Below are 15,673 nucleotides of genomic sequence, written 5' to 3' on the forward strand. Positions count from 1 at the left end.
AAGGCCAGATAAGCTGCCTGCAGGAACGATTTATGTTCAGTGTTTGTTTGCAAAGGGAGGGATTGAGTTTTGAGGCTGTTCTCTGGCACAGGCTGCCCAGGAAACTGGCTGCTCCATCCCTGGAAATGTCCAAAGCCAGCCTGGATGGGGCTCTGACCACCCTGGTGTGGTGGAAGGTGTCCCTGCCCCTGACAGAGGGTTGGAATGAGCTGAATTTTAAGTTCCCTTCCAACCCAAAGTGTTATATGATTTTTGGAGTTTGACCTTTGTAAGAACACCTCAGTTTTTCCTTGATCTGGACCACTCCCAGCCTGTATTTCTCCAGTGAACTCCTCTCTTTTGCTGCACTGGGGACCCCAATATTTCTCCCTCCCTTCTCCAAGAGAGTTTTCCCTCTCCTCTCCACTCCCCCTGACACTGGCTGAGGACATCACTTGGTGGGATCACACATGTTGAAGGTCTATTAATTATAAGAGGTTATTAATGAAGGACCCAGGCCAAAGTCTGGAGCACCTTGGCATGTTCCTGACCTCAGAGGAGCAGGAGAGAAGCTGGAATGAGCTGAACCAACCAACACAAGAGGTCCCCAGGTCCTGGGGGAAAAGGGAGAGAGATCAACCAAGACAAACAACCTTTCTGAACACATTATGGGGTCTGATCACTCTCAGGGTGTTGAAGAGTGCAGGATTGGCACTGTCAAGCTGCAACTTGTTTTTTGTTGTTTTCCCAACAGGGGCCCAAAGGTGCCAGTGGTGAGCCTGGCCTTCCTGGCCCGACTGGAATCCGTGGAGAGACAGGTGACAGGGTAAGGACAAAACCCCTGGGAATAATTCCTGCTTGAGATGTGGATTTAGAGGATAGCAGGGCCCAAACTTGGTGTGGCTGATGTGCATGGAGTGTCCCAGCTCCCTGTGGCAGGGAGCAGGATTTGTGTATCTTGTCCCTTCTGTTCCTGGCTTGTGTTTCACTTCAGAAACTCCCACTGCTTTCCAACAGGGAGGATTGTTTAAAAGAGACTTCCAGGTCCTATCCTAGCCAGAACAGAGAGTTTGGGATTTTTCCCTGCTCTGCATGTTGATTCCACCAAAGCCTCACTGCCCAGGAGCACAGGAGAACTAACTGATTCATGCCTTTTTGTTACTCAGATGCTTGATTAGACTTTCTGGGGTTTTTTCAATTACAGTTTTATCAGTTACTTTTCTTTCTGAACAGCAGCACACCTGGCCATCCCACCTCACAATAAATATGATCTTTTATTTAAATGAATTTATTCTCATTTAGAAGCAGCCAGCAGGGCAAAGTGAGCAGCATTTGCTGGGGGCTTGCAGGAGAACAGGAGCTGTGTGTTCACCAGCTCCCTCCTCCCCAGCTATGAGGTGAAGTTTCTGTGAAAGCAAATGCAGCAGAACCACAGGGGTTCCACAATGGCCCTTCTGTGCTGGCTCCAGGCAGGTTTAAAAAAGCCTCTTGGAGGGACTGTGAGCTGGAAGTGTGAAACAGGAGGGTTATTGTGGAGCTCTGGGGCTCTTGACTGCATTCAGGGCTTTGCTGTGGTGGAAAATGTACATTCAGAGGGGAAGAGGCCTCTGCATGGAGTGCCCAGGGAGCTGCTCTGAGCAGAGAGAGAAAAAACGTTATGCTTAAAGCAATAAAAAATAATCTGGGTTTTATTTCTGGCTCTGAAGTTCAGTGTGGTTACTCTAAGATGTGACTGTTGATTGCTCAGAATGAGAGGAAACAGCCTCAAGCTGCAGCAGGGAGGTTTAGATTAGAAATTAGGAATTTTTTCCACAGGAAGGGTTGTAGAGCATTGGAGCAGGCTGCCCATGGAAGTGCTGGAGTCACCATCCCTGGAAGTGTTCAGACAAAGTGTGGATGTGACATCTGAGGACATGGTTTGGTGCTGGCCATGGTGGTGGTGCTGGTTGGTCCCAAACCCCCAGATTGTGTTTTTATAGCCTGAACAAGCAGCCTGTGCTGCTGGGGGTGGTGGCAGCTGCTGGGGACACACAAAAACCCCAATATCTGCCCTGGGATTGCTTCACTGCTGCTCCTGACAAGGATAAAGAGGAGAACTGCACACTCAGATCAATGCAATTACACCATCCCAGCTGCAGCCAACTCGTCAAACTCTCCTGAAATCAATTGAGGCTTTTCTGTGAAAAAAAAAAAAAAAGAAAATTCCCTTCATGCCTGAGCTAACAGGTACTGACAGGCTTTTTCACAGTCCTTGGACTGACTGTGGCCAGGAATATAAACCAGCATTTCACTGTGTGTGTTTGCTGGCATGAAAAATACGAGTGGTTTAGTGCATTTGACTGTAAGATATAAAATAGCATTGAGATAAAATATATCAACCATCTTGCTGGAGTGAGATATGGGGAGGGGAAGGATCTGACTGTTATTGCTGACTGAGGCAGCAACAGATGAATATTTTTCCAAAGGATTTTTATTGTGATCAAATTCCTGAGGATTCTGGAAGCCAGCAGCCAATTGGGACAATACCTCTCTCAGCTCTCTACTGGTAGCACTAAATATTTGGCCAAAAACATGAGTTTTGTTCAACTGATCAGATGAAACTTAGGTGAAGACATGGGACTGGCAGTCCTAAAATCCTCTCACTTGTGCCTGCTGCTAGGAATTACCACTGCAGTGAATCACAGTTTTGAATTAAAATCCTCTGGGCTAAGCTTGTCTTTAAGGGAATAATCCTTGCAGGACTTGGTCTTTGGTGACTGAACTGTGTTTTATTGCCATAAACTCTCAGGGAGCCTTGAGACTCTGTGAAGTCAGAGGTATAAATTTAGATGAAAATGTTCAGAAAGGAGTATATTGCTTTTGCCATCAGCAGACATCAAATGGGTGTTATAAATAGTTGTAGCCATCCTTGCATTTCTTCATTCTATTGTCTGTTTTTCTGTTATTTTTCATTAATAGAAATCTCTTTTTAGCTTAGTGCTTGACTTGAGCAAAATAACATGTCCTTGCTCTGTGTGAATGTCCTCCTTGAAGATTCTGTTCTGCTGAGCCATCTCTACATCTAGTTAATAAAAAAGATCAGTTTGTAGATTGAGGAAAGTGCTGTAGAAATCCTGCTTGAAGGGTAAAATGGTTGAATTTCACATGTAGATTTTGCAGTAGAGAAAAAAATCTGGGATTCTCCTGAACTCCTTCTGGCTCTGCTCTGTGGAGCAGAAAAATCACAAATAGGGCTGAAAATATCTCATGTCCTCTCTGTGAATGTCAGGTAGATAAAGATGGAAGGACTTTTCAAATTGCCTGGATTATTCCTGGGCTGATAATCAGTTCATCATCTAAATGTATTTTATTCCTATGGCCATGTTGTTCCATTAATCTTTAAATCAGGAGCCCCTAATTCTAAATCCAGAAAAATTTACAGACTAATAAAGCCTTGAAAAACATCTTGACTTTTTGCCCTTGTGGTATGAAAATATTCTTGTCTGTTTTATACCACAAGTAAATCCAACCTCCTCCTCACATCAAAGGCTAAGAAATTATCCTACAACACAGACCAGGGACTGTGGAGAGTGTCACAGAGACAGCAGGAATGCTTAAATCCCTTCTTATTTCTAGGAAGTGTGAATGAGATTTATACTCTCTTGGCAGTTGGGAGACTGATTCCTGACCCCTTGCTGAGTGAGATTCTGACCACACCAGGAATTCACAGGAAAATAACAGTTTGAGCTCATTTGACTTCTTTCTCTTACTTATTTTCAGGGTCCTATTGGTGTTCCTGGTCCCAAAGGGAACCAGGTAAGTGATAACTTTCATACTGTTGTCAATCTTTGACAGAAATAGCTTTCTCTTCCACAAATGAAAATATCCTGCAGCATATAAAAAATACAAAACCCTCTTTGGTCCAGCTTTCCCTGCATTGGCACAGATGTTGTCTGCTCTAATGGAGACTCGTGAACAGGCTGTGATACAAGCACCAGGCTCTTGCTGTGTGTTTTGTAGCCACAAGGATCTGTGCAGGATCACATCAAATTCCTCCCAAGTGAAGTTTAGAAGTGCAGATTTTCCTCAGCTTCATGTGCCTGATGAAGGATTGTTCATCCTAACCTCGAAGCTTGGCACACTAATGAACTTGTTTAATCTTTTACTTTTTTCCTGCTCAACTTCCATGATTGGTTTAATCTCAGCAATGAGCTTTTGGGCCAGTTTTTTTTCAAATATATGGCTTTCATTAATGCATGAGTGTGTTTTTGCAGAAAAAGAGGCTTTCCTAATAACCATTGCTTACTAGGTTTGGTTTACCAGTGTCAGTGAGGTCTCTGTTTTGTTGCTAGGTTGACAAACCTGATCTCTTTTGTTGACAAACCTGATCTCTGTTTGTCTTGGGATAACTTCCTCTGGGAAGCCATGGAGTCACCATGAGGATGCTCATTACCTGCTGTGGGATGAGGCAGCTCTGCCTTGGGCAGGGCAGGGATTGCAGGGATTGGTTTGTCACCCCAGCCATGCTCAGGTTGCCCAGGTGATGAGCAAATTGCTGCTCCCTGGCCTGGCTGTCACAATGATGTCCCCAGAGCTTTAGGCACTATTGCACTCCTGTCCCCGGACTGAGAGGAGAGGGATGTTCCTCCCCAAGTGATGATCACTGCAGTTTGAGGGTGGATGATGCTGTTGTCCTCAGGCAGCCATGGACACTCAGTGTTTGGCTGTGGCTGCAAAGCCACGTTTTCTGTGACACACAGAGCAAGGGGAGCTAACATTTAGATTCCCAGCTTGAGGTACACCAATGCCAGCCTGTGGTGTCTTTCACAACCAACCCATCAAGGCTCTGATCTGTGTGAATTCAGCCTTTCAGCCACGTCCCAGCTTGTCCCAAAGGACACCCACTCCTCATGCCAGCTGCCTGTTGCCACCCATGTCCTCATCAGCAGGGGAACAGCTACTGTGGAGCTCAGCTTTGGGAGGAGAACTTAACTTCCTCTTGCTGGAGCTGCTGAGAGCTCCCATCTCCCTCGGGTTATCCAAGCCTCAGGGTGATCCTTGCTGTCAGCAGTAGGTTCAGTGTTAACTCTGCTCTCTCTCTCTCAGGGCATGGCTGGAGCAGATGGCCTCCCAGGTGACAAAGGAGAGCTGGTAGGTGTCCTTAAATTCAGTAGAACTTACTCTTCAAATAACAGAAGAAAAAAAAAAACCAGAAAAAAGCCATGGATCATTATGGTCAGTCAGAATTAATCACCCAAGATCTCCAACCCTGCTGTGAAAAGAAGGCAACCCAAGCCTTGCTCACATCACAGCAGCTTGGGAGATTTGGGTTCAGATGTGCATTTTCTGAACGAATCACTCTTTCTTATTTCCCTTTTCTTTCTGACAGGGTCCCTTTGGTCCCCCTGGCCAAAAAGGAGAGGTAAGTGTCAGACACTGGGGGGTCATGCCTCAAAGGATTTAGGAGTAAACATGACTGTTGCATCTTTATAACCATATGGTAAACTCTGCTCGGGTGTCATTCCCTAGAAGTAAGCTTTCCTCACAGTTACGCTAGAAAATCTATAAGAAAAATGGGGGGTTGTGGCATTCAACATATCAAAATGTGTTTCATAATTTTGCTGCAGCAAGGGCTCCTCTTATCCTGACCTATATATGTAAAAACACCCTTAGGATGTAAGAAATTTATATGATCATCTAAATCCATTCAGAAAATCTGAAGGAAGTCTTAACTAACCCTCAGGAGAAAAGAACGGACCATGTCTTCCATTTTAAGTGGTTTTTGTTTTTTTTTTTTTATTCTTCACTGCAGCCAGGAAAAAGAGGAGAACTTGGTCCAAAAGGTGTGCAAGGACCTAACGGGACAGCTGGAGCCCCAGGGATCCCAGGACACCCAGGACCCATGGGTCACCAGGGGGAGAGGGGTGTCCCTGGCATCACAGGAAAACCTGGACCTCCTGTAAGTGTCTGCTGCTTCTGTGGCACAGCCAGGGAGCCTGTGAAGAGAATAAATGGATTGTGGGGTTTGGATGCTGTCCAAAAAATAAGGTCCTGCAGTTCAGCAGGCAAAAATAAGGCCAAACAAACCCCAGATTAAATATCTGGCCTAACATTAAAATTAATCTCTGCTATTAGTACAGCAGAGTTCTGAAGGGAAGCTGTCACCTTTTGAAGAGGGGGAAGAACCCTCTGCTCTTCATGCAGGACCCTGTGCTGCTTCCCGAGCTCCTGGAAATGTGTTTTGTGTCCTGAAGCTTCTGCCAGCGATGGTTATTGATAAGGGAGTTTGTATAACAACAAATTCTTCTGTTAATTGCAGGGCAAAGAGGCCAGTGAACAACATATCAGAGAACTCTGTGGGGAAATGATAAATGGTGAGTAATGGAGAGAAAACTGACTTTAATTACCAGATGAGTCGATCCTGAATATGACAGTTTCTGAGATCTGATAATTTTCTGTCTTGATATGAAAAAAATACATTGACCTTTAATGTAAGGAAATTATTCAGGAGGTCACCTTGTTGGAATGTCTTTTAGTGTTCTAAAATTAGTATTTTTAGATGATTCATCATGGGAACAGACAAAGTGCACTGAAAGCAGCTGTGACAGAAGGATCTGGCAGTGAGACCTCCTGCCCTAACCTGTGTCATTCTGAACTTCACCTCCCCTCTCCTCTGCTCAGTGCAACTCATTTCCTCAGAGTGTCCTTCTTCCTCCAAAGTGACTGTTTTGCATTTGGAAGTTACATTCTCTATTTGCAGTGAGGTTAAACTCTGAAAGTTTGCTTCAGAAAGCTTGTTTGAATTATTTGTCAATTGTTAGAATAGTTGACATCTTTTAATGTGGTTTTGGAAACAGGAGTAATCAACAGCTTAAAACCCTGCAGATTTATGATTAAAATTTCCCTCTGTAAAAATGTTAAAAAAACCTAAAAAGCTACAGGTGAGCTGAAAGGCCAGATTTGATGTTTCCTTCTGCCAGGAGCAGTGGCAGGAAAACCTGCCCAAGCGAGGAGTGCAAATGTTGAACATTTTTTTAGTGTGTTTTAATTGTGTTTTTCAGAGCAAATTGCACAGCTGGCTGCTAACCTGAGAAAGCCCTTGGCTCCTGGGATGACAGGACGGCCTGGGCCAGCTGGGCCCCCAGGGCCTCCTGGAACCACGGGAAGTGTTGGGCATCCTGGTCCTCGTGGACCCCCTGGATACAGAGGGCCAACAGGAGAGCTGGGTGATCCTGGACCCAGAGGTGAGTTGAGACTCAAACAGTTTGCTTCTCTCTTACACCCACTGAAATAAATTGCAAACTTGTGCTGAATTCAGCACTGGGGAGAAGAGATCAAACCTTGGAGTTCTAAAGGGAGTTCAGCATCTTTAGGGATGCCTTGTAAGCAAAGATCCTTGCAACATCCAGAGGGTTTTTATCTTCTCTTGTCCTTGGCTGAGGCTGCAGTGCACAGCTCACTGTGGAAATTGTGTTTCTGATTAAAGGTGACACTGGTGAGAAGGGAGATAAAGGACCTGTTGGCCAAGGTATCGATGGGCCTGATGGTGATCAAGGACTTCAAGGTAAGTGTGGGGAAATCATTTAATGCTGCATCACTAAAGGCTGAGGAGGGACAGCTCTGTGTGTTGGTGGCAATAGGCTCTCAGCACTAATTTAAAGGTGTGTGACAACTCTGAGGCTCTGGCTCCAGAATAAGGGAAAGGTTGGTGTCTGCTTCCTGATGGATTTCTTTATTAAAAGATTCAAGTTTAATTAATGCAAATTAATTTTTATTAAAAACTTGGAAGAATAGTCTTTATTTTGCTCACCCATTAAAGCAGCTTTTCTAATTGGGATTACACCTGTACAATGAATAAGATACAGGCACTAAGAGCAGGCTCTGCATTGATAGAATTTCATAAACCCAGAATATTTATAACCATGTTATCTTAAATTCTTCCACAGAATTTATACCATAAAATGTTATAATATTTATACCCGGTTTTCTCAGAATCTTCCATAAAATAATTTCATTAATCCATGTTAATAAAATGTAAGCTCACACAGACAAAATGTCCCTTGACCAGATTAGGGATAAAAAAATCCAAAGCACATACTCCAGATTCAGGGTAAATTTATTGAAAACACCTTGTACTCAACAGGCCATAACAAGTGTGATGTACAGACACCCAAAGTATATTAAGATCTCTAAAAGCAACACATATATACAGCTATTAAAAAAGAAGAGATGGCAATATCTCATGTAATCTTTTCCCCTCTCTCGTTTAGGACCACCTGGTGTGCCTGGAATTACTAAAAATGGCCGTGATGGTGCTCAGGGTGAACCCGGGCTGCCAGGGGATCCTGGGACTCCTGGGACTGTCGGGGCTCAGGGAACTCCAGGAATATGTGACACGTCGGCTTGCATGGGAGCTGTTGCAGCATCAACTTCCAAAAAATCATAAACCAACAGTACAAGAAGTGAAGAAGTGACTGAATATTTAAATAAACAGTGCATTGTAAGAAAACAGAATCCTTCTAGTGCTAAAAGGACAGATGCTCCTTCTATTCTATTAAGTGGAGACTTTGACACAGTTCTATGAAAAAGAAAGCATCAGATGAAAACTTTAATTAAAAGATGCTTTATGACTATCTTTTCCTCCCCCCAATTATTTTCCAGAATTTTTACTGCTAAACAACCTCACCTTTCATTCCTCCCTTTGCTCAAGAGACCTGCAAGAGGAAGCAGTGCTCCTTTTCACCATCACCCCCCATGTACTAAAGATCACGACTTTTTGCTAAGAAAGTTTGAGTTTTTCCATTTGAATTCCTTGGTGTTGCTCCAACTGACTTCAGTCCTGCAGGTTTGTGCACTCAGACATGTTGTTAAGGCACTCAGGCACCGAGCTGCCTCTTCCATCAGTGGAAATCAGGCATTTCAGTATTCTGTATTTTAACATCTGAACCTTCTGGCCTAAGGAATGACCATTGCTGAAGTCCGTGCTGGCAGTTAGAAGTTTTCACATTGCACCTCAAATATTTGCCAAGACTAGTAAACAGTAATCCTCTTGCAACCAAATTCTGCAAAAGGAGTAATGTAAATATTTTAATTTCCAGGGAAGAATTTTTGTATATTTCCATTTGATAATAAAGGAAATGAAGTAACAGCATTTTCATGACCTCTACTGAAGCTATTTGCACAGTAATTGTGATGGAAGCCCACCTAAGAAAGGATGCTCTTTTAAAGTCCAGCCAAAACCACCTGTATGAACTGTTGTAAAAATAAAAGGAGATTTTTTCTAACCTTTTCTTTGTGATGTTGTAAGTGTCATTATACAAATCAAATTAGCTTGGCTAAAGTCCATTTTCCAGAACTGGTTTTACTAGGATTGTTTGGATATAAATTGCTGCACAATTGTTCTTACCCGTGATTTAAACCAGTATTAATTTTGGTAGAACTTTTTACACTTTAAAACTTGCTAGCATCATCTATTTTTAAAAATTAATAAAACCATTCTCGGCTCACACACAGTTCTATTTCTGTCCTATATGCCAAAGCCTATGAACGAAGCATCATATTTCTCTTTAAATATAAAAATAGTTTTTACATTTAAATATCTACTGTTTATGCCACTTTTAGTCTAAAGTAACAACACAAGAACCTGTTGGACAATTGTGTGGCAGACATTAAAAATAGTACTGAATTTAAAAATACCAACACCATTGCACTACTCTTTGGGGCTAATTAGGTTAAATATGTGTGCAAATGGAAAATTCATAATATGCACAGTTTAGAAACTATGCACTTATCCAAGTAACCAATATAATATTTACATTTTAAATGGAAAAATGGGCATTATAATATGCTAACTTTAGTTTCCTTTAAACTGGAAGAATGAGTTTGCATCTAGCCATTGAACTAACAGGCAGATGGATGTTCTACAGCTCTTCCTAACTGTGTTGCATCATCTTTACAAAAGAAAGTAAAAGCAAACAATTAAATAAGACCCCAAAGCAGGATGACAAGCACATTTTGTATTACTAAAGGGTAAAAATACTTAGTCATTACATTTTCCTGTAGCTTCTGGTCCCAAAGCCCCTTGAACAGGGCACTGATTCCCATTGCTGGTAGTTAACTTCCATTTCCATTTGCAATAAAGAATGTTTCCTTTAAAACTCTATTTATACATATTTACAAGTTACACTTTCAAATTCCTATTCAGCACGTAAATGGAAAGAATAAAACCCAGTTTGGACTATTGTCACACAGTTCAAGGTGGGCAGGTCAGACTATTTGGTCTCCATAGCCGTGCGGTTTTCCTGTGCTGGGCACATTACACACGAGTCTGGTCTTCCTATTTTTAACCTCCTGCCTGTTTTACCACAGAACACAGTCTCAAATTCCTAAAAAAAAATCAAAATGCAAAAAAGAAATGTTATATGTAATGTAGACATTTACTTGAGATGGATGCTTTTGTTTCATTAGTGCCTTCAATAGGAAATGCTGAGGACCAATACACACTCTCCTTAAAATTCCTGGCAGAGCCAGAATTACTCTGGAGCTGCAACTGCTGGTGGGGAGAATGAGAGCTGCTTTTAGGGCATGTAACCCTTTAACTCTGCCCACCCACTCTATATAGAGTGGGCATGTAGCTGTGATCCCCCTCTCTGAACTAAAAGTCCATGAAAACTACCCAGAAGACTGTGAAGGAGGTAGAAAATAGAGAAAACTAAGGAGGGAAAATTATTGAAGACTACCTTAATTTTATATTATTGTCCAACTAGGATCATGCTCAGGAATTGAGCATGATAAAAAAATGTATTTTAAAATCTGATTTGAAAACACCAACTGAGGATAGCCTGTCATTTCTCACTAGAGAACAAAACCAAACCAAAAAAAAAATTAAAGGAAGGTTCAAGGATATGGTGGGTCCTTCACAAACAACATCAAGCAGAAGCTTTGCATCTCAGCTATCACCTACATTATAACAACTTTAAAACATTTCCCATTTTTATCAAGACCAAAAATGAAATCAGATTTCAAACCTGCTTCAGGGAGTCGCCGTGCCTTTCCTGAATGTACTTGAGGAATGCAGTTGTCCACTGCAAAGTTGTTGCCTTGTCAGTGTCAATGGTGCAGAAAGGAACCAGGAGATTGAGCTCATCACAACAAACCCGGATCCTGCGCCTGCAAACACCCAAGGTTATCAACCACGGGCCAGAGGGGAGGGGAAAATTAAGAAAAGAGAAAGACAACTCACATGTACTACCAGGCATGGACTTTGGGGACTGCTTTTTGTTTGCTACAAGCTTTGTGTATTAGCTGTACTACACACAAGCCACCTTATCTTTACAGAATGGATGAAATGTTTTGAAAACCATTTTGTTTGTTTACAGAGTAAAACCACAAAGACAACCACAATGAAACATACATATATTTTTCCTCTAACAAACACCACACCCTCACCTCCTGCACTGCTTTTTCTTGGAGCTAACACAAAATACGTCACATTTACATTTACTCTTGATAATCAGAGTATTGCAGTATGAGTATTTCAGGCTTCAAGAGGTGTTTCATGACCCCTGCTCCCAGAATTACCTTCTGTCTCTCTCCAGGCGGTTGTGCCTTTCCCTTCTCTGGGCGCTTCCATCCTGGGAACCACTTTGTACCTGCACACTGGAGCTGGGCTGTGCTGACTGCCAGGGGCCCTGGGCAGCTGCAGTGCTCTGGTTGTTGTCCCGGGCGTTCCGGATTTCACCGAGAGGTTTGCGATCCATGTTCGGATCCAACAGATTGATTCGGCTGCAACTTCTGTTTATGGCTTGCTTGCATAAGGTGTCTTGTTGGAAAAACAAAGATGAAAAGGACAACCAATTTATTACTCTCCCAATAATCTGAAAATAGTGATCACGGAAAGCTTTTTGGGCTTTATTTATGTGGAATAAGCTTTACTGCCAACCTACATTGATTCTTACAGCAAGACATGTCCTGAAGGCCTAAGGAACTGCTTGCTATTCCAAAATCCACACAGCTTCTATTTTCTCAGAGAGCCCACTGAGATCATGCCTGCCCTTGGGGAGCACTTGAGGCAGCCCTTCAAATGTCCTTCAGTTTGATACTGAGTGCATCTGCTGCATCAGCTTTAGGGTCAAAGAATGTACCTCTCTGCCACAGGGTTTGGTGGTGTTCAGTGAAAGGTTGGATTTGATGATCTTGAAGGTCTTTTCCAACCTTAATGATTCTATGATTCTAAAGAAATCAGTTGCTGACCCAAGGCCCAAAGGTACTTTGTAACCTCAAGTCTCCTCATTTCAAGCCAGAGGTGCTAAACAATTTTGAAAGCATAATTAAACTCATAGGTGTTGAACTTTCTTGGAGAAATCTAGTCCCATGTTGCCTATAGAGCATCTCTGCCATAAAAACCTCACCACCCACATTCACTAAGATCATATTAATTCCAGAAAAGACACAAAATCAGAAAAAGTTAATTTGAAGACCAAGGGAAAAGCAAGCGAAAAGAAGATAAACGGTTTACCTCCAACTTTAATCCAAACTTCCTCAGGCAAAGCTTTATTTATAGCACCTACTGTCTGTTTTGTAGATTCAACCTCCTGATAGAGAAAAGGGAATGTCTTGGGTATTCCAAGGTCTTGATGTTTGGCAGCTTCCAAAATAGTGCAAGATGTTCCACAGGTCTGTGGAAACAAAAAAAAAAAGATAAAAAAATAAATACTTTTAGCATTATATACATCAAAAAAACCCCTATTTTGATATCTTTCTGTTAACTTCTTAAGTTACTTCTTCAGGCAGAATAAATCCCAAATACACACAAGCATGGGATTTTGACAGAATGATGAATTTTGGGGTACCTCTGACATTTCTCAGTGCCATTCTATCACTTTTCCTTCAGAGGTTACTGCAAGTTGTGGAGGGGGAAGTATCTTTTCATCAAAACGAATCAGAAAGAAAGGAACTATAGAAAATGGTACTAAGTGTCTCCTTCTTGTCTTGCACAGATGAAAAACTGATAAACTAGAAAAAAAGAAATCTCATGGCCTACTGCTCATTCCTGGGATGCAGGTAATTACAAATGTCACACAACTGACTTAAATATATCTAAAAGATTAATAAATAAATTGCATTACAGATCATTCTGATCATCCCTTTTCAAATCCAACCACATTTTACAACAAACCTTCAGAACTCTACTACACCTAAGGAGTTAATACTATCAGCATTGGAAAATGGCAGAGGAGAGTTACCTGTGCTTGGGAAGGATTAGCACTTCCAGCAGCAGAACATGCATTCATGGTAAAGAACGGGTAAGTAAATGGTAAGGAATGTGTGGCAGGTGCAGCTTTATTTTTCCCTAGTGCAGCACACCTGTTCCCTTGCTGGTGAAGAGGAACACCCACCACTTCTGAGGGCTGGCGGATCAATGTCACTAAACTTTAAACAAAAACAAACAAACACAGAAAACATTCCAGGCTGACTGATTGAAAACGAGCGCAGGAAAAAAAAAAGTACAGCTACAAATATTCTAGAAACTATCACCAAAAAAACCACTTTCATTTACTGTAAACAGAAATCATTGTTATTGCCATATTGCCCACTTCAGGGACCAAATAAAGAAAAGAAAAGGAAAATCAGCCGAGGAGGTATTTTATTCTGTGCAGTAACAAGTTGCTTCACACCTCAATAAAACATTTTGTCAGCACACTAAGATAGGTACAGGGTTAGGTTGTAAAACAATACTTTTGCTCAAAGTTTTCTCCATAGTCAGGCCTCCACATTATAACCCGAATCAATTATTATTATTATTATGATAAAAAGTCTACTTTGCTGTTAGCAAGCTGCATATTAAAACTAGGTAATGTTCTCTTGCCTTTATTTACAGTTCATATTATCAAGAATAAAGCTGTAAAGCAATTAATTTTGGAACTCCATGCTGTACCATTTATGCAATAAACAGAGGGGCCTAAGTTGAGCTCAGTGGAGTCACAGGTTTGATGGCAAAAAAAAAGTTTAACAAAGCCCAACCCATCCTTCTCATGTATTAAAAAAAGCACTATTCTTAGGTTTCACTTAGCAAATCACTTTTGAACTACATGATACATAGTTTAACAACATAAACTAGAAGTAATTGCAACACACTTGTTAAGAGTTACTCCAGATTCTTGGGGTTCTTGACATCTGGGGTTTTCTGTCGGGCTGCTGTTGAATCTGTCTTCCAACCGAGCTCTTACTGCAGGTTTAGATCTAACCTCTGGTGCCAGTGCCGAATTTTCAACAAATATGTTTTCCTTATTCTCCCCCAAGAAATTTTCACCCTGTTTAGCTTTTACTACACTGCATCCCGAGACTTCTGCAGAGCTACTGCTGGGCGCTTTCTCTCTTTGGCTCACGGGGAGGTTGGACTCGCTAAGTAACATCATCCTGAGCTCCTGCAGGTCAGCATAGCCCAGGTGCGGGTTAGAACTCGGCCAGTAGCTGTCACAAGGCAACCCTGACTGACAGGTAACTGGGCACACCGACTGGTTCCCAGAGCTGTTGGATGAGCCCCCGTCCTGACTGGTGCTGGGGGAGGGCTGCTGCAGAGGGGGGTCTGCAGAGGGGCCAGGCGAGGAGAAAGCGCTGAGCCTGGCTTCCACTTCACCTTCGCTACTCTGCGCCTCCGTGTGCGAGCAAAGTATGTGCTGCAGCTGGGTGTACTCAATGTCCATCATCTCCACCAGGCTGGCCTCGGGGGTGGCGAAGCCAAGGTTTTGCTCACCAAAGGAACTGTCACTTGAGCCTGCAGGTCCGACAGCAACGGGAGCGGGGTCAGGAGCACTAGCTGGGCTCTGAGGAATGGTCTGAGGCTCCTCGGGGGCTGATCCTGACATGGCTACAGCAAACCTAATCAGTTACCACTGTCCCTTTCAACAGAAAACCATTAAACCTTCAACAATTGTCAGTACTATCCATTAAAAAACCCAAAGGCGGAAAAAATCGCACTTAACACTGATTGGCGAGGTAACGGAGCGGGGACCAAGCTGCCGCTGGCGGGGTACCTGACACCCTGACCATGTCTCCCTCCCCGGGTGAGACCCTCCCTCCCCCTCCAGCACAGCTGCTCACGACAAACGGCCTTCACCTGTCCCCGCCCCGGCCTCGGCGGGGAGCCTGCGGGCACTCTGCGGCCTGGCACCCCCTGACACAGCGCCCGGGCGGCGAGGGGGCAGGCCGGGCGGGCGGGAGCGGGGCCGCCGCGGCCGGGGGCAGCCGTGGGGAGCCGGGGCGGGCAGTGCCGGGCGGGGCGGGGGCGGGAGAGGACGCGCGGGCCCTCAGCCCGGCCGAGCGCTGCCCGAGCGCGCCGCGCGCCGCCGCCAACGGCCGCGCGTAACCGCCGCCAACGGCCGCGCGCGCCCCGCCCCGCCCCGCCCCGCCCTGCCCGCCCTCAGGCGGAGCTGGCCCCGCCCCTGCCGCCCTCAGCGCTGAAACTGACCCGCACCGAGCCCGGGCTGCAGCGGGTGTGTGCAGAGTACTGCGGGTTACGGTTCGAGCTGAGTTGCGGTTCGGCACACGCTCTTAACCCAAATTAAAACTGATGGAGCCTATCGACTGCTTAGGCTAAGGCTAAGCGCTGTTAGTGGGCTTTGTCACTGACGGGAAGCTCACAGAGAGCAACGGCCGCGGCTGTGCTGCCGTGAGGGGACTGCGCCGGCTGCACCAACCGCACGGAGAGGCTAAA

General features: G+C 43.9%; 2 protein-coding genes across 2 annotated transcripts in view; one reads left to right on the forward strand and one right to left on the reverse strand.

The window, feature by feature from the left end:
• COL9A3 (collagen type IX alpha 3 chain) overlaps positions 1–9,247 on the forward strand; it is a 34,733-nt gene extending 25,486 nt beyond the window's left edge. Inside the window, exons 24-32 of the mRNA XM_085079647.1 lie at positions 734–805; positions 3,739–3,774; positions 5,065–5,109; positions 5,348–5,380; positions 5,771–5,917; positions 6,278–6,332; positions 7,020–7,202; positions 7,445–7,522; positions 8,229–9,247. Of these exons, the coding sequence (XP_084935773.1) occupies positions 734–805; positions 3,739–3,774; positions 5,065–5,109; positions 5,348–5,380; positions 5,771–5,917; positions 6,278–6,332; positions 7,020–7,202; positions 7,445–7,522; positions 8,229–8,404 (825 nt within the window). The 3' untranslated portion in view covers positions 8,405–9,247. The remainder of the gene's footprint in view (positions 1–733; positions 806–3,738; positions 3,775–5,064; positions 5,110–5,347; positions 5,381–5,770; positions 5,918–6,277; positions 6,333–7,019; positions 7,203–7,444; positions 7,523–8,228) is intronic.
• Positions 8,057–15,252, reverse strand: TCFL5 (transcription factor like 5). Its single transcript, XM_085079650.1, is given in 8 exon segments — positions 8,057–10,253; positions 10,256–10,343; positions 10,986–11,127; positions 11,539–11,779; positions 12,476–12,635; positions 13,203–13,389; positions 14,095–14,827; positions 15,077–15,252. Coding segments are annotated over 7 exon segments (1,578 nt in total). The 5' UTR covers positions 14,826–14,827; positions 15,077–15,252; the 3' UTR covers positions 8,057–10,224.
• Positions 15,253–15,673: the final 421 nt, after the last annotated feature.

This window comes from Lichenostomus cassidix, chromosome 20 (genome assembly GCF_008360975.1).
Source record: "Lichenostomus cassidix isolate B80296 chromosome 20, HeHo_3.0, whole genome shotgun sequence".
In the NCBI taxonomy this organism is placed as follows: Eukaryota; Metazoa; Chordata; class Aves; order Passeriformes; family Meliphagidae; genus Lichenostomus; species Lichenostomus cassidix.